Here is a 25,181-nt window from a genome sequence, read left to right as displayed (position 1 = left end):
TTACAACCACAGTTGGACCAGTATCTTTGATGGGCCTCCCTCAAGGTACAGAAGTAGTGCTGCAGACAGATGGTTGCACACAGAAAGCCATGAGATGTTCTTAGGGATACAGATGTGTACTAAAAACTACTTCCCTGCAGCTGCATTCTGGGTGGGATACTCAGTGTTTGTGGATTATACAAAACAGCGGTTGAATATGGATAACAACAATACATTTGCTATTCTCAGCTATTAGTTTATATTGAAATTTTGTTTTGTATGATTCAGGTGATGCAGTGCATCAGGTGATGCAGATGCATTTGTATGATGCAGGTGTTCAGTAAGTGCAGAATGAATACAATTTACAGCCTACCAACTATGAATTTATAGCTGAAATAAATATTTGAACTATTTTTAATTTTTTTTCCAAATTACAATTTCAGTGGTGCCATTTTCAGTGGAGTATGTAACACATCCTCTAAAGATTTTCCAACATTTTTAATAATCTAGTTAATAAATGCACTTGCTACGTTATGTTACAGGGTTATCTGTGACTTTAAACCTTTATTGAGAATGGCTTAATTACAAATAAAAATATATTTATGTATAAAATCCCTGCATGTAAAATACCCCTTCCTTTGCTATTGACATCATGAAGGAAACAGTGACAAAACATTTTTATAAGTATTTTGATAGACAATCTTGTAATGGGAAACAAAGTTTCAGAAAATGCAGATGTTCTGCAGTAAGCTTTTTAATCTGAATTTATGTCATATAAATACTCAAGTCTTTTCACTTGGCTTTTGCTTCTTCCTTTCATCTCTCACAGCTATCTTCCATTTGGCAGCTATAAGAGATCCTGGTGAGATGGTGGAGCTCTCCCGTTGTCTGTATTGGCTTAAACAGCTTTGTTTTTTATCTTTCAGTTTTGTTCAAGTTGTTAAACACTGCGTACCAAACATTTAACAGTCAATATTGTTACATCTATCTCTGCACTTCAGAACACTTAGCATGCCCTTAAGTTCATGTTTTATGTAAAAGCTGAAGATTTGCATTCCCATAACTGAGATAGTAAGAGGCTAAATATCAATTACAAGCCTTCTGTAAGAACTGGTTTTATTTAGCTAGCCAGGCCTGCTCTAAAATAAATCCCGTGAAATTTAATGGTGTTGAAAAACTACCTACCTGAAAATGCATGGGTTAATGAAGTACTCCATCAACCTGTAGTTTACATACCTGTTAATTAGTAACATAGCTAATACAATCTCTCTAAATCAAACATCATGAATTTGGACTTGGACATAAAAATTATCATATCAGTAGCCTTCTGGTGATTTACTTTGGAGGAGTTGGAAGGCACTACCTGCAATATGTTTTGTATTTTTTTTTCTGGGATTCTGCTGGTGGCACTAATGTACTGGTTCCACTGCTCACAAACCACATCCCAATTTTTACTCATTTTGCAAGTGTAAGTACCAGAATGTATTCCACCTTCACCACTGATAAGGAAATTTTGATTCAGTGAAAATGTCTTGTCACATACTTTTTGTTCAGAACTTTTTAAAGGCTATTCCATTTTAAATGTCTGTTACCATTTTTAGCCTTTGTACAAAGTAGCGCTCTTGATTCCACTTCCAGACACTTTTCTGTAAGTCAACAGCTGGTAAGTTTTCCCTTAGAAAAATTTTTTACCAAGCTGAAAGTAGATTCCTATTTATTATTTCCACCACTAAATAACAATGTCCTTTTACTGTTATTCCATGCAGTTCCAGAACTTGAACAGTTCTTTTCCTAAAACCATGCCAAAGGTGTGGGATCTCAGTCTTAGGAGCAAACTAGAATTTTGCTAGCTTTACATCAATATTAATGTTTCTACCCACTTCAGCATAGGCAGGACTGGAGATGAAGACTTGTAGGAAGCTGCGATGGATGAATCTGAACTGGGTGGCTATTTCTTACACTTTGCAGTACTCATCAGCAAAGTGATTAAACCCAGGTAATACATGAAAGGATGATGAATAAGCTGCTAACAATTTCACTTGATAATGTCTGAATACAGTAACTCCAACTTAATCCAAATACAGCTATGGTAGAAGAGCTAGAAAAGCTGAGTTCCTGTCTTTTTACTTGTATTCCCTCTCAATTGATTTCAGCTCTTCTTAGAAGGAAGGTCACTGAACTAATACCCATAGGAAAATTTGGCTCAAATTATGATTCAGCATTTTAGTTGCAATCCAGTATATGCTGTCAGATATTCACAGTTTACATACAGAATGTATACCATGAGGGTGGACGATCATTTTCTGTACTTGCTTAGTAAGTTTAAAATTTATATTTAGAATGAATTCTGCAGGAAATGGCATATGTGGGTGGCATGATGTTCAGAGGTTTTTGCAAAGAGCAATAAAAGACTTCCAGGTACAAATAAAGTATAGTCACTTAAAACTTCTGGGGCAATGCAGAGCTCTGAGCAGTCATCCTAGGGGATTTAGCCAAAAGAAGTCAAGCTTGTAGTAGAGGGGAACAATACCAATAACTGCAATTCAAAATTCAGTGCAGTGGCATAAATGCTAAATCTGTGTAAGGTGAATTTGGTACAAGGGAAGTTTCCTTGAGTAAATGTATTTCATCCTACAATGCAGACAATACTGATGAGCCAGCAAGGCATTTTTTGTTATTTAAAAGTGGTTTAGGTTAGTATTATTTTCCTTCCATGATACCCTGCTGAACCTCTAATCCCTAGATTTAGGATGAAGATCAGCCCTTGATGCTTTGACAGAAAGAGAGAAACAGGTATTTACTGTATTTTTTTCTCCCTGGTTTTGTTTACCTAAACCTATGCATGTGTTACTAAGTGCTTTTTTTTCATGTGTTTAATTTGAAAATAAGCTCAAAGTGAACAGACTCTGGGCCTGTATTTTAAAACTGCTGTCAAATGTGCAACGTTGAAAATGAGGGGAAAATAAAACCCAAAAAACTAAGACATACATTGCAAAATCAGATACATCATCAGGAAAAAAAAGGTAAAGACAGCACTGCAATATAGTCCTATCAATGTCTATAAAGCCTCCCTTGTTTAAGATCCCACTGCATTTCAGGAGCAAGGTCTCTGCAGGGGGAGTCCTGAGACAAGCAGCCAGCTGCCATGCAGACTGCACAGGAAAGGACCAGAAGTATCAGGTGTGGATGTCAGCTGTCTGCGTAGATGAAAAGAATATCTTCATCAGTGCCATAACTTGTCCTGGCTTCCTCAAAGTTACTAATGCTGGTGCAGCATGTTCCTGTTAAAGAGGAACAAACTGTTAGTAAAAATTCAGAAGATTTTGCCTGTGGAAAGCTCTTATACTGGGTCTAGCGGCCTCTACAAAGAAAAGTAAGTAGTATATGGACTGGACCTGTCAGCTTAGGGTTACAGCTTTACTCAGGTAGATCTCTTCATGTCAAAGGCAGTGCTCACGGAAGTAATGCTGTAAATAGGTACCAAATTTGCCATCCTGTTATACTCTCCACACAGGAACAATTCAGCATCTCACGCTAACCCATGTGAAAGCCAAGCAAGTTTGCTAGAATGACTATCTTGATGCCTCCAGTAAATCACAGCAAAAAATGCAGCACTGATTTAATTAACGTGGCAAAACCCCTTCTGACAAATTGGTTAGTGATGCTAGAAATACATGCACACTATTAGGGGAAGTCCAGCTGTGGCTCTGTTACAGACATGTTAGTAATGCAGTGGCTGAGAATCCACCCAAAAGGAACCAGGCTACTCACGGTCAGCATAGGCAGGGTTGTTGTAGTAAATACTCCCTGAGGCTTTGTTGTAGCCACATAACACAATGAAATGGCCCTGATAATCGGGATTCCTGCAGAAGCACTTCTGTCCAATGGGAAGGAAGCAGCAGTATTTGACAGGACTTGAGCAAAGATCACACAACAGCAGGACTGCATTCACTAGGACGATGGCTATGTGACCTTGGGACAGATGGTTTTGGATGTCTTGAACAGTTACTGTGCTGCAAAAAAAACCCCGAAACCCAGACATGCTTATTAACAAGTTTGGGAAAGAGACTGGTACACAATGAAGTGTGTGATGTGGGACAGTACTTATGACGTGCAGCTGGCATAGTTATTTTTATACCACAGGTACAGCTTTTTGCTGTTAAACCCCGCAAGTTTTGCTACAGACAAAGCCTGACAAAACCTCTGTCATTCAAGGCCTTTTGATTTCATTGCTGCTGCTGAAAGTGCAGAGCAACATCTCTAGATTCTGCAGTAATATAACTAACCTTGGAATGTATTAGATGCCCCGGAGAATAGTATTAAAGGAGCTGGCAACTCACTCAGTAACTTGAGATACTTCTGTTGTGGGAAAATCAGAAGTGAAGTGTTCTTAGAAAACCCCTGCTCTTAGAAAAGCTTATCTCTGAAGTACCAAATCTTTATTGACTGAATGGTTAAAGATTGTATAATCACTAACCAAATTTGCTTCTGTCACACAGGAGTACGTTTCTCCCAGTTGCAGTTTTGGACTACCTGATGCTCTTGAGGCTTTATTTCTGTAGTACCTCCTACAGAGAATAAGATTAACCAAACATAACCTATAATCTCATCTGTTAAAAGCTGTCCTTTACTGAGGCAGATGGTGTATTCCATATGCATTAGAAACTCATCCCTTGGGTACATTCCAGATGTCCTGGCTGTGTGCACCTCAGGTGCTTTTTAATCTTTTCCAGCGTTGCTTCTCCTCTTTGATGCCCCAGCCTCAGTACTGCACGGGTAGATAACGCCCTCTGTCCCTGCCTTGATCAAGGCCACAATTTTAAGACTGCTAAAGCAAGATGGACTGACTGTCCCTTCTGTCCTGTCACAGCTCTAGTTAAACAGATGGTGCCATAGGGACTCCCTGTATGTTAAGAAGGACACTTAATGATTCTGCTAAATGAAAGCTGCATTGCAGCATTCAAATGCTGTTGTGGCTGCCTGGTACCCTAGTTTCATTCCTTACTCCTAATCATTTACCCCACTTTGACAACAGAGATCCAAATCCAGCTTCACTACAAAAGGGATGCAACTCAAGCTGAACATGGATGCTTAGTTATTTCCCATTGTGTAATATCACTGTCAGTTGTGAAACAATTCTGCAGTTTTCCCCCTTCTCCTGGGGTTGTGGTTCTTTCATGGAGGTTCCTTATTTCATGCTCCCCTTGGCAAAAGCTTGTATGGTAGCTTTTTCTTTGCGTGTCTGTCTAGGAACAGAGAGCTATAATGTTTGCATAGGTTTGGGAACAATGGGTTGTGTGCCCATGTAGCACTCTCCTTAATTCCAACAATGGCCAATTAAGAGTGCTGTAGGCACGCCCTACTGGCTAATTTTAATGGAAAATCAAATTCAAAACGTAAGTCGACTCCTGTCAGCATTGTCAAATCACTTATTCTGTGTCGTGATTATTTTTCCTCGAATTTCATTATTAACTCTTGATGTCCTTTTTTTTTTTTTTTGACACAAATACAGTAGAAAGACTGTAATTCACAAAAAAGGCTCAGGGCTTGATTTCAGTCTCTTTCACCAGTTTAGCTTGGTGAGTCCAAGAAAAGCATGGGGCCCACAGAATCTCCAAAGAGAAAGGAAAGAAAACAATATGCTTACCACTTCTCCACCAACACCTTGCAGGCTTTGGCTTGTGCAAAGAGCTGATTCACTCGATTCTCTTCTGTGTCAAAGTGCTTCCTGTAAAAGGACTGTGGAGATAACAGAAGTTACGAACTGGAATGATGTTTACCTTAGGTAATCCACCATTTACCATCCTTGCTAGCAAGGGCCTGCGTAACTTGGAGATCTGACTATGGGATAAGAGATCTCTCCCTTAGTTCACTGGTAACAGGATAAGAGTGCCAGCTCTCATTTATAAGTTCAAATTCACTCCTGTCAGTTACTGCTGTAATTTCTATCCGGTGGCTATTCAGCTGCCTCCATGAAAGAAGCCTGTCTGGTTTGTACTGCGCAGGAGCTTGCATTAGAAGCGCCACCACTACTGCAGGCCCTCATGGGCCCCCTTGTTGGCAGTCATGAAGAGGCCAGGCTCTCACTGGACACGGGGGCTGAGTTCCCCTCTCACCTCTAGAGGTGGTTCTTCCAGGTCAGGGCTGAGGCACAGTGGTGGGCAAAGCGTGGAAGCTAGCACTGCTGCTGCCCAGGCTGAACCTGTTCTGTAGGTAGAGGGCTTCAGTCTCTGAGGCTGTCAAATAGGCTGGAACCTTTCAACAGCACTACGTGAAAACTTTTTAAAAAATTCATATTATGGCATCAGAGATATGTAAGATATGTGGGATTGTGTCTAGCCTCACCTTTGGAACGGATTTCTGCCAGTTTTGGCAACAGGCAAACCTTATTTACAGGAACTGTGGCTAACTGTCAGTAACACAGCAGGGCTTTTATAGCATGACATGAAGGGCTTTTAAAACTGTCTGCTGCCTCCCAATAGCTAAGAATACTAACCTGATTTTTGTAGCCCTTGTCCACTCCAAGCGTCTGGGTGCAAAATTTATGCTTAACACCGAAGTGCCGCATTAGGTAGGCCAGGTCAATAGTCCAGATACTCTTTGTTAACTGGAGTTCCTGGATGGCTTTCTGAAATTCATCGTTGTCCAAATGATTCAGGTACCTATGGTATCAGGAAAGGCAGGGGAAGGGAAGCAGAGATCTTAGGGGAAGCAAAATGCATGCTGTAGCCCAAGCCTCCACATCACAGGGCATTAAAACTGAAATGATGGGCTTGGCTAAGAAATAACAACAACAAAAAAAAAAACCAAAACAAAACCCCAACCCACAAAGGAGCCACAAATTGAAGGGAAGGGAAGGGAGTAGGGCATATTTAACTGGATTTATTGCTGACTTTTTTTAAAATTGGAACTGTACGGGTATCTTCACTGTTTTATAGTGCTAGAAGTGTACAGGTGCTGTACAACAGGCAAGCTATACTGAGCAAGTATAGAACTCTGTCCTGAAGGGCTTACAGTCTAAATGTACAAGCATATTAGAGCAAACACAGAAGTGTTAAAAGACTAAAACTTGCTTCACGCAAGAGATGGATTTCAGAAGGAGAAAATGTAAAGGAAGTTGGTAAATATTCAAAGGAGGCTTGTCTTGGGCACTGATGGCGCAAAAGACAATAAAGGGGAGATGAAGTCAGGAGGAAGCTTGGGACAGATGGCAAAGGGGTGCAGAGAGGTGGTTACAGAAAGTTCAGGAAGTCAGAAAACAAATGGAAGTAAATGGAGGGGGCGGGGGGAAAGGACTGGAATTGAGGATGCAGGCCAAACAAGGTCAGATCAGCAGGGTGAGAAGATTAATCTTGGAGGCCAAGTTTTGGGCAGACTGGAGTGGCAAAGAGGTAAAGGGAATAAAGAGGCAGAGGTTACAGTAGTCAAGATGGGAAATTACCAGCACACGGACTAACGTCTTGGCAGAAGGGATGGAGAGAAATGAAAATCTTCTGCTTCATATCTACTAAGTGGACATCTAAATAGGTATTTCTCCTGCACCTAAGCTCATGTTCCTCTGTGGAAGGAAAGAGGAGTTCAGCAGGACAGCTACTAGTTAAAAGAAAAACCAAAACAAAACCAAAAAAACCCAAAGGGCAATACAGTGCATCGTTTGAAGTTGAAACTACTCCTGGAACAAAAGCACTCATCCCACAGCCTGGGGGCTCAGCAGGACAGAGGTGGTACATACTCATAAACTGGGATATACCTGCCCGTGACTTGACAACACAGAGAGGAATCGGGTGAATTGCTGCGCTACGTATCAGTTCTGAATTGTAACCACAGGAAAGAGGGATAGCTTTTTATCAGCTTAAACGGGCCATCCTGCAAAGTTCTTACAGCTGATCAGGTATTTTGCCTCTGTCAAACCAGTCAATTATTCAAAAGGGTCTGAAGTTCATCTTGGTTTATATTTTCCCTTGTTCCTGCTGGAGAGCTGTGCCAGGCCCAAGCAGCAGCAATTCTCCCAGGGTTCCTGAGAATAAGTGCTCTCATAAGGCTAAGTTAAACTCACAGCTGCTTCAAAACACCTCTTCTCCCTGGACATTGCCTCCTGCTACCCCTCCCCATGGGACAGGATCTCCCGCCTATTCAAACCAGAAGAGTCACTTACTGAAGCACCATCCTGGAGCAGGCTAGCCCACAGTCCCAGTGGTACAGCTGCTGAATGACTGGTACTTTCAGCTGGATGCAGTCAACTGTAGTGAAAACACCCCATGGTGAGTAAAACGCAACAGATGTTGATCCACACAGGAACATTTTTGCCGTACCTCGGCATTAAAAGTCAGCTTGTCCTCAGCACTCTAGTTGCGGAAACTTGGGAACGTTTTTTTACTTTATCTGATTGGCAGGTGTTTTTTTCTTTCTTAGGGGAATGTAGGTTTGCTATTTCTGTACAGTTAAGCATTTGGTTTCATATCTTACTCCTGTACTGTTCCATACCTGGATCCTCTGCTCTATGGTCTACTCCGTATTCCTCTGGAAGTTTCATTGTATTCTTTTTGCCAGGGTGACATAACTGCCAGCCCCTAACTATGAAGCTGTATCCCCTCCTAAAAAACAACAGGCAAGGCACAGGTATTCATCCTTTCTCTTGTACCTGAATGTATTTCTATGCTACAAAAGGAGTTAGACCAAACCATGAGAAGACGGACACAACCACGATCTCTAGGCATTGATCTCTTACAAGCCCCACACATTTGAGCCTTTTCTACAGACGTCTTTTTCCTCAGGAATTGTAATTTACGTGAGTAATTTTAGGTTAACAAAGCTCACAAACGGCACCAGTTGGTCTGTTGTATTAACTCCCTCAATAATTCAACAAAGGGAGAGGGAAAAAGAACAATCTCTACCAAAAAGTCCCAGCATACAAGTAATTTCATCCTGCTGGCCTCTGTTTTTATTTTTATAGGGTCAGCAATGCGGTGGTTTCAGTTTCAGAAACGCCCTAACCACTCAAAGGACTTGAAGAGTTGTGCCTGTTACCGCTACTTCAATGTCCATCAAGGCAAGTTAATTAGAAAGGGCTTTTCTCAATAACCTCACCTTTGATCTAGAAAGGACCTTTGAAAAGTTGTGTTCACACAAGGTCAACTACATTAAGATGGGATTAGAAACGCATTTGACATTTGGACTGCTCTAGTTTTGATGTAACATTATTTATATAACTTTTTAGATAATGTTTGTAACCTTAATATTATTTTTAACAAAGCTATAGCCTACTGTAGGGGTAAGCCAATATAGATATTCTGGATGCTTTCCAAATATTTTTTCATAGTTGTGCCACTGTTGAACTAGGACTTTGGAGAGTGGCATACCCATTGCTATATTCAGTCTTTTTAGTTAGAGGAAGGTGCTCTTAAGTGTCCTAAAACAAAAATGAAAACCCAGTTCCCAGATTCTCCTCAAACAAGGATCTCAGATTACCTTGTAGTCATTTTTTTGGCACATTATGGTCCTGTTCCCTTTTTGTCAATACCCAGGGTCTCTGTCAGGTCCCAAGAGTAACTGAAGAGGGACATGTTTTCTACGGGAAGGCTTCCAAGGGGAGTAACTTTAATTTTCCTGGATGTCCAGCTCCCAGCCATCCCGCTTCCCAACACACGCAGAGTTCTCCGGCGGTGCCTGCCAGCTGTCCCGCGGTAAGGCACAAGCCGGCCCGTGCCGCGGCTCTACGTAACACTGAACCCCAGCTCGGTGCAGCCAGCCTGCCGGGGGGCCACAGCGCTGCCGCCGGCGCAACCGGCACCTTCCCGGCCCCGGGAGCGCGGAGGAGGCCCCAGGACCTCCCAGGGGGCCCGTGAGAGCCGCCCGCTGCCCGGGCCGTGCCCGGCTCCCCCCCCGGAGCGCCCAGCGGAGGGCTCGCCTCTGCCCCGCCGGCCGCCCGCGAGGAGAACGGCGGCGGGAGGCGGCCGGGGCCGTCCCCGCTGCCGCGGCGGGGCGCACTGACCTGGCGGCGGCGGCTCCCCAGGCTCCCGGGGGCTCTTCATGGCGGTGGCGGGGCCTGCCGCCCGCTCACTGCCGGCCCCGCCGAGCCGGCCCGCGGCGGCCCGACATCCCTCGGCGCGGCGCTGGCTTCTTCCGGCCCCGGGGGCGGGGGCTGCGTGTGGCCGGGCCCCGGGGCGCCTGCCCCGCGCTGGCGCCGCGGTGTGTGGGGCGGTGGCCGGGCGTGGCGGTGGGCAGGGGCATGACGCGGCGGGCGGGGGCCGCGGGGCCGCGGGCTGGGGTGCGGCCTGGGGCGGGCGGGGAAGCGCGGGGCGCGCCGGTGGCCAGCCCTGCCCAGGGAGCGCGGCGGCGCCGCCGGCGGGACGGGGTTGTCCCCGGCCGGCGGGACAGGACTGCGGCGGAACCGTGGTGCCGCGGCAGCGCGGCCCCAGGCGCCCGGGGCGGGAAGGCGGGAAGGGAAGGGCAGGGCCCGTCCTGCTGCCACAGCCGCCTTCCGGTTCCGGCGCGCGGTGCACGGCGGGAAGCTGGAGGAGGCCATTAGGGGAGAGCGCGGGCCCGGGCTGCGGCGGCTGGCGGGCGGTGAGTGGTGGGGGGTCGGCCCCGAGCGCGGGGCCCCGGCGCGCCCCTGGGAGTGGCAGCGTGCTTCGCCTTCTCCGGGCCCTGCGGGGGAGCGTCCGGTCCGCCCCGCATCCCCTGGGGCCTGTGGGCTGGTGCGGGCGCCGGGGCCTGAGGGGGTGAAGCCGCCTGCGCAGGCCTCGGGGGGTGCGGCGGGCCGGGCCCGGCCCGGCCCTGCCCTGCCCCCGGGGCAGCGCTGAGGTGGACGGCCTTTACTTGAGGGAGGACCGGTGGCCGGGGCTGCGGTGTGTGCCAGTGGAGTGGCTGGGCTCCCTCGTGGTGCAGCCCGTTGGGTTCTGCGGTGTGCGAGCCGGGCAGGCTGGCAGTGCCGCTATGGGCGCGCCTGGGGGCATGCGTGGTCTGTTTGGTGTTTACAATTTCCTAGGTCAGAAAAGACCTGGAAAAGACTTAACTTTTGCTGGGTTTTTAAGACTCCTTTTCGCGCGGGCATTTTTCTAGAGAAAATGTATTATCAAAGCATATGGTGTGCTTGGGCAAGAGAGTCAGTGCTTTACACTGGGAAAGATTATAGATTGTGTAGATAAAACCTAGTCTACAATTTTCTCATCCTTTGTTCTCTTTGTTGTCTCAGGTGTAGAGCCACAGCACTGCAACCATGTCAATTGGAGTGCCAATTAAAGTCCTGCATGAGGCTGAAGGCCATATTGTGACATGTGAGACCAATACTGGAGAAGTTTACCGAGGCAAACTTATTGAAGCTGAAGACAACATGAATTGTCAGGTATACCTGCTTCAGAAGGATGGAGGGAAGGCTATCTGATCTGTGCCTGGGAAAGCTGGTAGCTAGCTTATTGGCAGCTTGACTAAAAGACTATTGCTTTTTAGTCTTGGAATAAAGGAAACTACCACTACATATACGCTGTCTTACCATAATGAAATGGATTCAGGATTAGTGAGCGCTCTGTAGAGACCAGAGCTTATTCTTCCCAGTTTTTGGGTCAGATTGGGCATTCCTGATGATAGTATCAGAATTCTTAAGATTCTGTTCTGTGAACAATTTTTCCTGCTGGGGTTCTTTATTTAAAGTCAGTGAGCATAAGAATGAAAAAACCTTGGTTTTAAAATTTGAAGCTTTTTTTTATGCATGCTATTTTAGTTATCCCAAGAGGGCTTAATTTTGATGGACTTTAGGCAAGTTATTGTTGAAATCAAAATGCTTCCTTCTAGTTAGGACTAGAACAGCTTTATTACAACTGATCCAATACGAGAAAGCAAAACTAACAAAGGTAATAAAACTAACTTGAAAACTGGAGAGAAAGTCCTGGGCCTGCTTGAATAGTGGCAGGCATAGGAGTATGCTTAAGTGGTCCTGGATGCCTCGTGTTACAACTCCAGTTGAGGAAACACTATGCTTGGGAAGTGTTTGCTTTGGTACTTGAATCCTGGCTGTATATTCTGTAAGCAAGAGAAACAGGAATTCAGAACTGTGCTAGAGGCCTCTGTGAGCCCTGACTAATCTTTACTTTCTTTCCAGATGTCCAACATTACAGTGACATACAGAGATGGACGAGTGGCACAGCTGGAACAGGTGTACATCAGAGGTAGCAAGATACGGTTTCTCATTTTACCAGATATGTTGAAGAACGCTCCTATGCTAAAGAGCATGAAGAACAAAAACCAGGGTTCTGGGGCTGGGCGAGGAAAAGCAGCTATTCTCAAAGCTCAAGGTGGGTACAATTTATTTATATCGTCTGTGTGGTGTCTGTTCATCTGTTGTCCCCCTCCATTTTGCTGTAGAAGAGCTGGAAACTTAACTGTTGCTGAGGACACATAAGCTGTAAGAAACTGAAAGATTACTGGCTCATACACTGGTTTTCTGTGTATTTCATCTTATGGTGGGAGTCAAGAAACTGTCCAATTACCTGAATATATAATATTGATGCTACTGTAATTTAGATATAGTGAGTAGTTGTGTTAAATGGAGGCTTTTATATAATCTTTGTCTTCTGTCTTCCAGTGGTTGTGGCCACTGGCTGTTTGGAGTAGTGAGGGAAGGATGCAGGTGCTGTTAAGCTTTTGTAGAAGAACAAATTCAGATGTATTAAGATGGTACTTAAAACTACTGGGAAACTAATTATTAGCCACTATTTAGTTCACTCTTGTTTGTACCTTTCCCAGGGGAACAATCTAGTTATAACAAGATTGAGTAATAATGGGCCACAAAGTCCTTGGTTAACTCTAGCAAATGCAGGAAGGTTACACAGGGGAGTAACATCTGTTGAAACATATGGAATTCTGTTGCAAAACCTTGGAAGAGTGTGGGGTTGTAAACCTCTTGGGCTATACAAATTGTGCGTCAGTTCAGAAGGAGCACAAAGCATGTGAATATTCACTGCATCTGATCTAAGTAGCAAGACTGTGTAACCGTTAGTTCTGGTTCTTCTTACAGAAAGCTTTTGCTGCCATACCGCTTTCTGAACCTTCCTAGGATAGCCTTGTTTCCTTGCCTCTAAATCAGAGGCTTTGAGTGTTGTTTGTGGTTTGCTTGTCAGTTGTTGAGATAAAAATGCAGTTATGTCAAATTCATGTCATCCCTGGTGTTTTCTTTCTTCAGTGGCTGCAAGAGGAAGAGGCCGTGGTATGGGCCGTGGCAACATCTTCCAGAAGCGAAGATAATTTTGGTCTTGACAGACATGCCTTTTTTTTTTTTTATTAGGGAGTATTAACTTGACTACATGTGCATTGGTATCAGCTTTGTTTAATAAATATTTCTGACAAAAACTTGTCTGTTCTTACATGACAGGACTCCTCTTGGGCAAATACATTGTAGGTTGATATCAAACTTAAACCAGCTTTCTCTGGAAAACGGTGGACTTATATCTGGATTTGACTACTTTGTATTTGTATAGTGCATTGAATTTAAAGATCATGTTTCCTTTTTCTTGTGTAGTTCTTTTGTCATTCATTCTCCAAAGAATTAGAAGGCTTTCTTCGTGTAGAATTTTTAGTACTGTGTTTTAAAGCATGCTAGCAGCTGCATTTATGGAAAATGCAGCTTCCTGAGAAGCAAAGCACTGTGTTCTTTTGCTTTATATGGACCTACATTAGATAGAGGCCCATCTTCAGATCTGTACATTGAGCTTGTATTCTTGTGTTTCTTATTTTTCTCTTTAGATACGGGGAGAATTTTTCCTTAGGAACACACAACTTTGATAGCCTGAGTCTATATTTGCAGTGAAAAATTCTGTTCTAACTTTCATGGTAGTTTTTCCCTGTGCGTGGGGAAAGAAGAGGGAATATACAATAGGCATTTTCAAGGATAAAGTTGAAAAGTTTTGAAAGGTGTGGGTGTATGGGAAAAGTCTTTCACATGGTTAGCCATTACATACACTTCAATACAAATGCTGATCTTTTGAACAAAACTTAGGATCAACTTTAGCTTTTGGTCTTAACATCTATACACAGTCCTAAAGATCATCAGCTGATCTGCACGAAGCCAAACGCATTGATAACTTCAGTTTATTTTGCTAAAGGTATAGCGTGGTTGTTCTTACTGACTTAAATGGTTGAAATGTTTAAATGTAACGCTTCTGTACCTAATCACATACTTGCAAACAATCAATTTATCGGTCTGTACATGTACAAAATAGCTAGGCCTTGCTTTTCTGCTCTGATGCTGTGAAGACTCCCTTGTGTGCAGACATGAAAGTTGAACTAATGTATTAATTGTTAAGTTGTAAATAAAGCTGTTATTTGGTCTCATGTCACTAGAAAAACCCTGCTACATGTTCTTCTGGGTTGTAATGATGCTAAATATTTTAATTAGAAACCTCCTTAAAATGTGTTTAAGGTATGCTTGAACTTAGCGTAAGATGACACCACAATGTGTTTTTTTTTTTTTTATAGTGGAGACTGAGGAACTTGTCCAAAAGACAAGACAGTTTTCACAAAGCCCTACTTCAACATGGCGTGAGTCATGTTCATATAGCAGTAATGCTTTCCTCAAAACAGAATTTTCAACTTAAAATGAGCAATTTGGGGCTTCAGGAACGACATTAAACACTTGCTTGTGGAAGCATGTCATTCTTCAAATTGACAGTCACCTGGACGAGAATGGTGACCGATACCAGTTGATTAGTTAGTTTCCCTCTGAGAGCGGATCTGCATAAGATAGAGGCAAGTAAAACTGTACTGGACTATGCAAACTACAGCCTTTAATCACTAGTAGTAATAGCTGTTTGTACTGTTTGGAATTATTTAATTGCTTTGGTTCTAGCTCTTACTGTGGGAGTGAGAGAAGACACACTTCAACAGAATTTCCTCCCCATGCTTAAGTAAATGCTTCTGAGTTTCAGAAGATTGTTTTGAGAAAGACCATCTCAAAAAACATGGTCTATTTTGAGTGTTCATACTAGATGCCCACTGAGACTGATGTTCTTTAACAGACAAAGGAGAAAATAATTCCATCCTGTTGGTGTATCATGAGATTCATGTTAAGAATTGACCTGTTTGCTTGTAATATCTCATGCTGTAATGCCTGGGATCTCTGCAAATGGGTTGGTAGGTAAGAATAGATATTTCTGTTCACATTCACTGGCTTTGCTCATTGCTATATGCTGACATACAAGATGTCTACTTCCCTAGTTGGTAGTATTATGGCTACTTGAAATGTCTTTTATTTGCAGTCTTTTAACTGGGTTTTATTGCTTTTACATCAGGCTTGTGACCGTGTTGCTAATCACGTGAGAATTTTTGTGCAGTGGAGTTATGCTACCATCAACAGGCAGAACAGGAAGGGCACCGCACATGGTTACTTTCTGTATAACTTATGTCAGGTATCTGCTGCAGGATTTTATAGGATGATTCTTCAGCTGGAACTGCCTTCTCTTCCAAAGCCAACACCTGATAGAAACCTGAGATCAGTTAATGCAACAATTAATTGCCATAAACATAAACTGGTATAGGATGGAGTGTGTGTTGAAGGATGGCAAGCTGTTCTGCCTAAAAGTGTCATCCTGGCCAAGGCTAAAGTACAGTGAGTGATGAAGTAAGTTACTGTTACCTTGGTTAATAACAGGAGAGACCAGAGGCACACTCACAGTTTGAGAAATCACTGTGCCAGAATTCTTTTGGGTCTAGCTTCTATTGGGTCTCCCTGTAACCTCTCGAGGAAACTTAATGGTGAGGTTTGCTGCATCTTTTTTTGCTGGGACTACCTGGTACTTCCCAGCACTCAAAGCTCTGCTTCCTTTTTTTTGTAAAGCCTCCAAAAAGAACTATTAATATGTAGAAAAGGAAGTAAGCCACAGATGGGGACTTGACTAAAAGTATTTTTTGGAAGAGAGTCAACATTTTGGTGAGGCTACAAATCTGGCCCATTGGCTTTGTGTCTCACTGTTTCCTTCTGACTGTTAAAAAGCATGTAGCCATTTCTGAAGGTTACATGCTAACTTCTTTTGCAGAGGGCAGGGAGAAATGGCACCATGTTTTGACCATGGACAGCTACTGGAGTGGCAACGGCTTTGAAACACCAAGGGGAACCCTAAAGCGTATAATGGTTAAATGCTATTTAAGCAAATCAAAGCTGCCTGGCAGCAGCAGGTTTGTGGGGGATTGTTTCCACTAATGATGATTGGCTTACCTTTTCTACTATCTTAAAATTCCTGTTCCTTCTTCCTGTGCAATGTCAACCTTCTGTTCACTGAGATCCCTGCTCTTCTCTGGAACAGCTGATGTGTGTGTTCAGCAGCACTGAAGGGGAGGGGGGACGACAACCATCAATTTCATAAAGAAACAGTAACTCTCCCCAGTAGGTCTGACTGATAGAACAAACTCTGCAGTACTACCTGCTTTAAGAAGTTTCTAATCCTTCTGATGCTTCTCACCCCTTGTATTTGTGACTGGCTACTGAGCACACAGCAAACTTTTTTTTTTTATTTTTTTCTTCTGACCAGTGTTGCTGTACCTTTTAGGCTTGATTTAAAACATGTAACATCTCTAATCCTCATCAGCTTTGAAGAATATACTGGAGTTTGCATAAATGAAAAGCTTTGCACTATGAATTCAGGTTGAGGCTGAGTCTAGGATGAACTGTTTAGCCTCTGTAGAAAGATACTGTGAATTAGTGTTGAAAAGTTGGAAGTTTCACATTGTAGAAACTGAAGTGCGAGCCGAGACAAGCACACCACTTAGCAACTTCTGACTAGACTCACTGACACACTAGTTTGTTCCAGGCTGCTTTGAAGATCCTATGTGCAACGTGTCTACATGTGACATCCCCTTACAGTGTGAGAAATTGGAGCAGGCTGCCCAGGGAGGTGGTGGAATCGCTGTTTCTGGAAGTATTTAAAAGACGTGTAGATGTGGTGCTTAGGGACATGGTTTAGCGGTGGACTTGGCAGTGCTGGGTTAACGGTTGGATTTGATGATCTCAAAGATCTTTTCCAACCTAAATGATTCTGTGATTCTATGACATCCTTCTAACAAATGATGTCTCACCCACTAGATGGCTCTGTCGGGAAGAGAATGAAATACAAGAAACCAGTACCCTCTGGAAGGAAAAATTGCTAGAAATGTGACTTCTACAAAACCTATGAAATCAGTGCTATTACAAACTCTAGCATGAAAATACTCAGATTATCTTCTCTCCTCTTCAGTCCCAGAGTGCTGGCTTCACATGCACCCAAGGTATCCCAGCTGTTGATTGATACTGTATGTTTCCTTGGTATTGGTTAATTGGGCATGATGTGCACTTAGCTAGGTTGTGCAGATTCCTCCAGTTCAGCAACTTAAGTGATCTGATTCTCTGGGACAGAGGAAACTGAATAGATGTGGCTGACTATTTTTAACATCTGCCTATATTTTTCACCCTTTAGAAATTTTTTTTTTGTTGGTCACAGACTGCAGTATTTCTTTTCTTTCCTTGCCATTGCTTTGTGTGTGGGCTTGTAAACCTCTTCCTGTTCAGTGGGTTCAGGGCTCCCATTAGCTTCCTGCTTTTGACCGAGACAAGCTACTGGCCTGAAGCTTTGACATGAACTTGCCCCTTTGATATCATCAGTGTAGATGCCTTTGAAGTACTCAGTGGCACAAAGAAGCTACACTGCAGCCATGTAAAATGTGCGGAGAAGTGCAGGCAGAAATTGACCCAGGCTTCCTGAGTCAACACTGAGGTTGTGCTCTGGTAGAAAAACCCAGGACAGAGCCTGATAATAGCAGAGGAGAGTTAAGTGGCTGGGGAAGGTGTCACTTGAAAAAATTTCTTTGCACAGAACTGTAGGATCTTTCCTCACTGACCAGGTGTTTTCATCTCATATATGTGCAGTTCTGCTCTCCAGGTGTGTCTATTCAATCCTAAAGCTGTCTTTTTTTTTTTTTTTTTTTTTTTAGTTCACTTTGCAAGGGTACTCTGCAAAATATCAGCCTGTGAGTTACTGTGTTATGACTGAGAGAGGCTGGGAAGGTGTGCTGCGTAGCTGAGATAGGTGGTTGAGCTATGGTGTCTCTTCTCTGAGTGTAATTTTATGCCATGTTGTAAAACCCTGTTCTCAAGGGTAACAGAACTTGGTTTATACCCACTCTTAAAAATTGCAGGAGAGGCAGCAGCCTCTTAATCTCTGCCAGTGAAAGGCAGAAGTAAAAGGATGTGGCCTGTAGATCTCCCATGCCCTCCAGAAAATGTCTTTTAGAAGGGCAGAATGGAGTGGAAAATTTCTGGTGCTAGTAGTGGTCATGGTAATGTCTGGACTGTATCTCTTTGGTACTTAAGCTTCACAGTGAGCTTTCATTTAAAGTAGAGATGTCCTATTTCCTCTTGCCAGTAAAATGTGAGCAAGGGTGGAAGGCTGTCATCCCAGTGGACTAATGATTTGGTAAAGTTAGCAAAGGGTGGAACTCTGAGGTCTACAAGAAAGTGTCAATGATTTGGTTTCTTATTTCTCAGCCACAGGTCAAAATGGAGGAGGGGTTCTCCCAGGGTTGTTTCCTTCCTGACAGAGGCAAAAATTTAGATCTGGACTTGCATCTTATTGCAACTAAGCTGATTTTGGTCAGTAAGACCTGGTCTTCCTCCTCTCACGTTAGATAAAACTAACATTGTGGGACCCTCCTGCCTTCAGTGTTTCTTTGAGAGGCAATATAGATACACCACTTTGTATCGGTCCAGATACATGGTCCAGAACAGCCTTGAAACAAAAGCTGATATGGGCGGTGTGCTGCAGATGTAAGGTTATACTGTTCTCTACCTACTCATCCACTTGGGGACAGATCTCGTGGACAGAAGAGCTACCGTATGCTGGTGCCTGAAGTAGCCAAAGCAGTGCTTGTCTGCAAGTTGCTTTCCCAGATCAAGTTGCATTTTAACTGCTTCAGGTGTCCTGTTGTTGCCTGGTCCTGTAATAATAGTTCCATGTGTCACTTCATAGTGTCAAAAGTACTTTGGAGGTAATGAATAAGGAAGTGCCACCCTCCCCTGCTCATGCTAAGTGTCCCTCAAAGACTAGGGTGTGGGGTTATTTAACTCAGTGTGAAGGCTGACATTAGTGTGCAGTGTGACCATTAGGTTTGGGGTGGGTTTATTCCATCTAATTCAGACATTTAATGAGAAAAGTATTTTGGTTTTGTGTGTGAATTGGTTGTTCCTAGTAGACAAGCTATTATTCCTGGAACAGGACCAGTCATTGCATAAGCAAGTATTGTGCAGCCTTCTGCTGCTCAGCAGAGGCTATCAGCGTCTATGAAAAGTGGAGATTTTCCAGCATCATTAATTCAGGGGAGAATGTTGAAGCCCTGGCAAAGAAACAGATTGTATCCAGAAGATGTGTAGTTATGCTGCGAGAAATGAAAAGAATGGGAGAAAAACACTATTATTGTTCTTTTGTTTAGTGGACTGCTTGCAGTGAACATTTAATTTGTTCATTTTCCCTTGCCTGGGGACTTAAAATCTGTTGTCTGGTTGGGGGTTTGCCCTATTTCCAGCTCAGTGGAGAGATGCTAGTACATCTACTCCAGAGCAAACCACTGCTTGTTGTGAGGCAAAACTCCTCACATTTTATCCCACAGTGCCTAAAACATTAATACTGGGACCGAGCACTCAGTGGGAATATCAACAGCATTGGGCCGGTGATGCAAAGGGAAGGCAACGGGAATGCCTGGATGTGCCAGGAGATGTTGTGTTTTACAGAACTGGCCCTTTAGCTTGTTCATGGCTCCATGCCGCAAAGTGGCTAGCCGTTGCTTTCATGTGTTTTTCCTTACAATACTGTTACAGGCTATAAAGACATTGTCACCTCACATGCCACAAAGAGGTTCAGACCAGGATTTGAAGACAGATTTGGGCCTGCAACTCCTGCTGAAACCGTGCTGGGCACCTAAGTACTTTTCAATACTTACCCTTAACTGACTGCCCTAACAGTGTCCCTGGAGCTCAGGGACAGAGTCTCCAGAGGCCCAGTGAGTGCTCTTAACTGCCAGATCATCCCAGAAGTGATGGGCTCTGAGCATTACCTCCTGCATCAGTTTCCTGTTGAAGAGTAAGCTACTTTGTGGTGGCTTATTGAAGTGGATACTTAAGATACTCAGGCTGCTTTGCTGGAAGTCCCCCAGTGGCATCTGGAACAGTGCAGTTTTGTGTTTCTGTTACAGCTGTTTTGTACCCTTTTTTCTGATTTCTCTGCTCTCTTGCAACAAACATCAATACTCCTTGTTAGGCAATTCCAGGAAGCTGAATCTGTGCTATCTTGATTTATTTTCATCCTCCTTCCTTAATTTAATCCTTAAAGGACACAGACTGGTGTTCCCTTCTGGAGAATAAGAGAATGTTACCTGTAAGTTTTTAACAGCTGCAGGCACAATCCCGCTGTGGATTCCTGTGCTTCTGGCAAATGTGTTTACTCACTATAGGTAAAACTGAAAAATGTCTTTATGGAGAAGTACTTTTAGGGAAAGACATGAGACTCTGAATCTGGAGAAGAGGCTACAGTGTCTGCCTGTGTTCTGGAGGTTTATAGGCAAGTTGCTTGACAGATAGTCATGCTACTTTCCTTACAAGGATAGGGGGAAGGTCAGGGGTTTGATCCACTGATCAAATTATCTTGGTTACTGTGGTAAGAACACCTTGCAAAATCTGTCCAGGTGCAACTAAAGATGATGATTAGAGGATTAGGCTTATTTATAATTCTCCTTTCAGGAGGCTTGGTTCTGTTTTCAGGGTAGAAGCCTCTCCACCCCACTTGGCAGAAGGAAACAGACCTCTGCAACACAAATGTGCGTTGGCTTTGTATTCCAATTTTGAATGTGTTGAGTGCAATGAGTCTATTAATAACAAAGAAGGTACTTCTTGTCTGAAAGTAGGAGCTTTCAGGGTTGTTGTGTTTGGGCTTTTGGGGGAGAGGGAGTGAATTTTTTGGGAGGTTGGCAGAATTTGCCTGCATTAGAGACACAGGTCAGGCCAGAATTGCTATGAGCCTACAGCCTCAAAGAGGTTTGGAGTACTGCCACTGATGGCCCTCAGCAGACATGCGTGAAGCTGAGAATGTGATAATGCATAGACCCGTGTGGTGGCGGCATTTTAGGTTGTTTATTGATATGTTTACCATTTTCTAAAATTTCAAGTAAACTACAGGGTGAATAGTTTGGGTTTTTCCCCTGACACAATATCTAGCTGAGAAACAGAACTCAAATGTGCAAATTTTTACTCTTCTATAACAAAAACCTGTTGCTGTTTGTCGATTCACCATCGAATAAGCTCCTTTCTGCATAAGTCTCATGTGTCTCTGGAACAGCTCCACAAGCAGCCTTTTTGAAGAACGCTATATAAAAGTGTGCATCAGAGACCTCTTCAGAACCAGACATCATTTTGCCTGCAGTCCTGTTCACCTCTTGCTTTTGAGGGCTATTTGGATACAGCAGTAGGGAATGCTGTGGTTTGGGAAAAGGAGAAGTGGATGTACACAGAGGAAATGTTGCTTCTTCCTTTTCTCTGGGTATTTGTTAGGATGTCCTATCTTTGTTTTGTCTTTTCCCTATGACCTTTTTTTCCTAGTTAATGAACCAAATTTGACATGGAGAAAGTGGATGAAGCTCTAGGGAACTCGTTAGAGGTTTTTCATGTCAGAATTTGACTCCAAATACATGAAGTCTAATCTTAAACCTAGGTGGAGATTTATACCAAGAGACATGCTGAAGCCTCAGCCTAGAGGCTGTTGGGAGGGTCCAAGTAGCAGCCCTCACTTTACCTCTGCATCCCCATTTGGGCCTTGCTTGTAGTGTGTGTTTCAGCTCCCTCTTTTTGGAACATGATCCTATCCTTAGGCTGAAGCTAATGCTATGGGACACACAGATTCCCCCAGTCTAAGGGTTACACTGGGGATAACTAGCAGCAGCTTTAGCTTGACTTTAGCACCCTGATCCCCAGTCCTACTTTACATCTTGTCTCCCTCTCTCTCACTGAACCCCAGCTCTGGTGATGGCTCCAGTTGTTTTATCTAGTGGGGGTCTCCCCGGACAGGCCCAGGGCACCCACCCAGCCACTCTCTCGCTCCCTCTCCTCAATAGCGGAAGGACAGAAAATAAAATTTTATTTGATGAGCCAAGGCAGGGGGATCACTTACCAGTTACTCTCACGGACAAAACAGACTTGACTTGGGGAGAATTAATTTATCGGTAGTTAAACTAGGTTTGGATAGTGAGAAACAAAGTAAAGCGCCACCTTCCCGCCCCTACCTTCTTCCCAGGTTTCACTCCTCCACCCCTGACTCCTCAGCCCCCCTCGCAGGAGGGGCAGGGGTGGGGGCCGGGGCCACGGCCGGGCCGTGCAGCGCTGTGCCGCGCCTTCCCCCTCAGGCTGCTCCCGGCGGCGCCATCTTGGGCCACGGGTGCCGCAGGGCCCGTCCCTGCCCCACCCTGGTCACCTCACGGATGCGGGACACTGTGTACCCGCCGCGCATCCTCCTCCTCCGGCCTTGGGGTTGCAGAGATGTTTCTCGCATTTTTTTCCTCGCTTCCCTCTCTTAAATACATTTTTCCAGAGGGGCCCCACCAGCTTTGGTGCGGGGCTGCGCGGTGCCAGGCGGCGGGACCGGCAGGCACCGGCTGCGGGCAGCAGGGACAGCCCCCACCTCTCCTCACAGAACCCGCGGGCCGGGCGCACCTCAGCGGCCCTCTGGGGGCTGTGCCCTTCTGTCCCTGCGCGGAGGAGACGAGTGACCACCCAGCTCCAAAGCTCCTGCCCAGGATGGCAAAATGGCTGCCCTCATGTGGGACAGCAGAGGTTAGTGGTTAGGGATTGTGTTTTTCTGCCTCGGCTTAATTTCTGCTTGTTGAGGGCCAGCAGGAGCGGCAGGCCGGAGCCGTCCTCCTACTCGAAACAGGGTCTTTCTGCGTGTTACCACAGGGGAGTCCCTATTACCGTCGTCTGAAAACCGCCAAAGTCTGGAAAGGCGGTGAGCTCTGCTGATTTGGTGGCAACTCTGTGAGCTGATAATATTGTTAAAGGACATAAATAGCCCAGGGATTAGCAATGCAAAAACCGAGCTGCGTTTTCCACTGCTGACCTTTCAGTTCAGAAGGTGACAAAATGGCCGATCGCTCCCGTTGTCCCCGTGCTGTTAGCGGTGGGGAGGCAGGAGGTTCAGGGGCTGCCAGTGACAGGATTTGCACAGGCACAGGGCAGCCCTCTCTAAAATACTCATATTCATACTGGAGATGAGGGACGGGCCAGCCCAGGGCTGAGACTGGGGTGAGGGGACCTTACAGTTGGAAACCTTCCGGGCTGTTGCCTCTGCATATCTGGTTGCATGTCAAAGCAGTGCCTTTGGTGTCTTCCATTTTGTGCTCTTTCAGTTGTGCTTCCTGAAAAAATAAAATCCCAAAAACCTGTTGGTAAAATGAGCAGTTTGAACAAAGCTCCATGCAGAAGTCTGACACGGAGACCCAAAGCAGCTGCTGCTAGCCTGGGAAAGCACGTTTTTCCAGTTTTCTGTGCCATGTTTGTGCTTGATGAGACCCCCTGTGTTTCAGGGGAATTACACAGGTTGGATAAGGCCTGCGTAGTTATTCGATAGCTTTCCAGATGAGACCCCATGTGTTTCAGGGCAATTACGCAGGTTGAATAAGGCCCCTGTAGTTACTCCATAGCTTTCTAAATGCTTCTCATCATTGTGTCCAACCTAGGGCAGCTTGCCTCAAGAATGGACTGAGAGGCATAATCCTCCAATCCAGGAAGTGGAGGAACTGGCTGATCAGTAAGCAGCAAAGTATCCAGCCTCCAGCCTCATGGCATGCCCTGCATGCAGGCCGAATAAACCTGATGCTGTAGAGAGAAACATCAATGTTTTGTGGTTCACTTGCTTTTGAGGCCAGTTTGGATGCAGCAGGGGGAGTGCGGGCTTTGGGAAGAGGAGTCAGTGCATGTGGGAGAAAAGCTGACTTTCCTCTTCACTCTTCTCCTGGGGGGAAGAGTTACTGTGTGGTTATTGTGTTTTGTGGCTATTCTGGTTTTGAATCAGCATCACTGAACCGGAATACTATCAAGTCAGAGAGGAACAGAAGAGATTCATAATTGAGTACTTAGTGTCTCAAAGTAGATCAAGATGCAGTTATGGCTTCCTGGAGCGCTGGCCTCAGCTAAGAATGTTCCGGTCTATTTTGTTTTGTGAACTGCCTCTTGGCAGCCTTAAACCAGCTATTGCATCTATTTCAAGAGCACTTGTTTAATGCCAGTAAACTGCAAAACAGATTCTCTTGTCAGTTGATAACCATCCCCAACTGCTCAGAGCTGGGGTGGCCGGGCTTTCTGCCAGCTGCCCCCGAAGGCTGTTAGTGTTGAGATAGAGTAGTGATAGGAGTTTGTATTGAGACACACCGTTGCCTCTTCTGACCTGTGAAACAAATGTGGTGTGGTGGTCGACGGGGTGATGTCTAAAGGCAGATGTTTAATCCTCTTGTTTGCTTTCCTAAGATGAAACAATTTATATTTTGGCATGTTTGTAGGCAGCTGTCCACTAATGAGCCTGTCAGCCTGCCCCAAACAGTGCAAACTCCTTTCATGTGCTTGTGATGAGGAATAAGTTGAAAAAAGAGCCTTGGCAGTGCAGAAGTGAAGGACCTTGACAGGTTTTGAAGCCTGTGAGATAAAAATAGATCAGACAAACCTCTGCTTCCAGCTGCTTTTAGCATCCTTACCTCAACAAAATGATTACCAGTTATTTAGACAGTCACAGAAATGAGGGAGGCTCGTGGCAGCCTCGGTGCTATGCATATGCTACCTGGAGCATGCTAAGATGGTTACCCTGGGTTTTGTAGTCAGAGGCTGGGGTAAAATACAGGACGGAGGAATGAGGAAGGTGTTGTCCACTGAGGTAGGGAGGGAACAATTGCATTTCTGTTTGAGTAACTGAAAAGATCAGGACTGTTCCTTCTTCCCTCATTACCTGCAGTGCTGCTCAGCATCGCCACATATGTGCACCTCCCTGTGTCTGGGCTTTGCAGGCTGGCTCTGCTAGGGTTCTGCTGCTAGTCTGACCCCACACAGAGCCCCAGCTGACAGTGCTCACCAGCATTTTCAAGTGAGATGCTACAGGAGGCCCTGGGAGCATGCAAGAGGTGTGCTGTGCCAGGTAGGAAATTGCCTGCTATGTGGG

At 44.7% G+C, this 25,181-nt stretch overlaps 2 protein-coding genes and 1 long non-coding RNA gene across 3 annotated transcripts; 2 read left to right on the top strand and 1 right to left on the bottom strand.

Moving 5' to 3' along the window:
- Window positions 1–510: 510 nt before the first annotated feature.
- GUCD1 (guanylyl cyclase domain containing 1) lies at window positions 511–10,423 on the bottom strand. Its single transcript, XM_055705012.1, has 6 exons — window positions 9,971–10,423; window positions 8,135–8,219; window positions 6,476–6,641; window positions 5,627–5,718; window positions 3,751–3,992; window positions 511–3,260 (listed from the first exon to the last, which is right to left on the bottom strand). The coding sequence occupies exons 1-6, from the start codon at window positions 10,008–10,010 to the stop codon at window positions 3,169–3,171; spliced, it is 717 nt and encodes a 238-aa protein (XP_055560987.1). The 5' UTR covers window positions 10,011–10,423; the 3' UTR covers window positions 511–3,168.
- On the top strand, window positions 8,113–9,279 carry LOC114017561 (uncharacterized). Its single transcript, XR_003562692.2, has 2 exons — window positions 8,113–8,240; window positions 8,933–9,279. It is a non-coding gene; the product is annotated as an uncharacterized LOC114017561 (long non-coding RNA).
- SNRPD3 (small nuclear ribonucleoprotein D3 polypeptide) lies at window positions 10,408–14,318 on the top strand. Its single transcript, XM_055705024.1, has 4 exons — window positions 10,408–10,545; window positions 11,174–11,323; window positions 12,077–12,269; window positions 13,157–14,318. The coding sequence occupies exons 2-4, from the start codon at window positions 11,198–11,200 to the stop codon at window positions 13,216–13,218; spliced, it is 381 nt and encodes a 126-aa protein (XP_055560999.1). The 5' UTR covers window positions 10,408–10,545; window positions 11,174–11,197; the 3' UTR covers window positions 13,219–14,318.
- Window positions 14,319–25,181: the final 10,863 nt, after the last annotated feature.

This window comes from Falco cherrug, chromosome 1, assembly GCF_023634085.1.
Source record: "Falco cherrug isolate bFalChe1 chromosome 1, bFalChe1.pri, whole genome shotgun sequence".
NCBI lineage: Eukaryota > Metazoa > Chordata > Aves > Falconiformes > Falconidae > Falco > Falco cherrug.
This window is presented reverse-complemented; position numbering and strand designations above follow the sequence as displayed.

Coding starts and splice junctions, on each gene's coding strand:
- GUCD1 (XM_055705012.1), bottom strand. CDS start 10,010: ATGAAGAGCCCCCGGGAGCCTGGGGAGCCGCCGCCGCCAG. Junction 8,220..9,970: donor TGGGGAGCCGCCGCCGCCAG/GTCAGTGCGCCC, acceptor TTTTCACTACAG/TTGACTGCATCCAGCTGAAA. Junction 3,993..5,626: donor AAGGTGTTGGTGGAGAAGTG/GTAAGCATATTG, acceptor TTTTTTTTGCAG/CACAGTAACTGTTCAAGACA.
- SNRPD3 (XM_055705024.1), top strand. CDS start 11,198: ATGTCAATTGGAGTGCCAATTAAAGTCCTGCATGAGGCTGAAGGCCAT. Junction 11,324..12,076: donor AAGACAACATGAATTGTCAG/GTATACCTGCTT, acceptor CTTTCTTTCCAG/ATGTCCAACATTACAGTGAC. Junction 12,270..13,156: donor AGCTATTCTCAAAGCTCAAG/GTGGGTACAATT, acceptor TTCTTTCTTCAG/TGGCTGCAAGAGGAAGAGGC.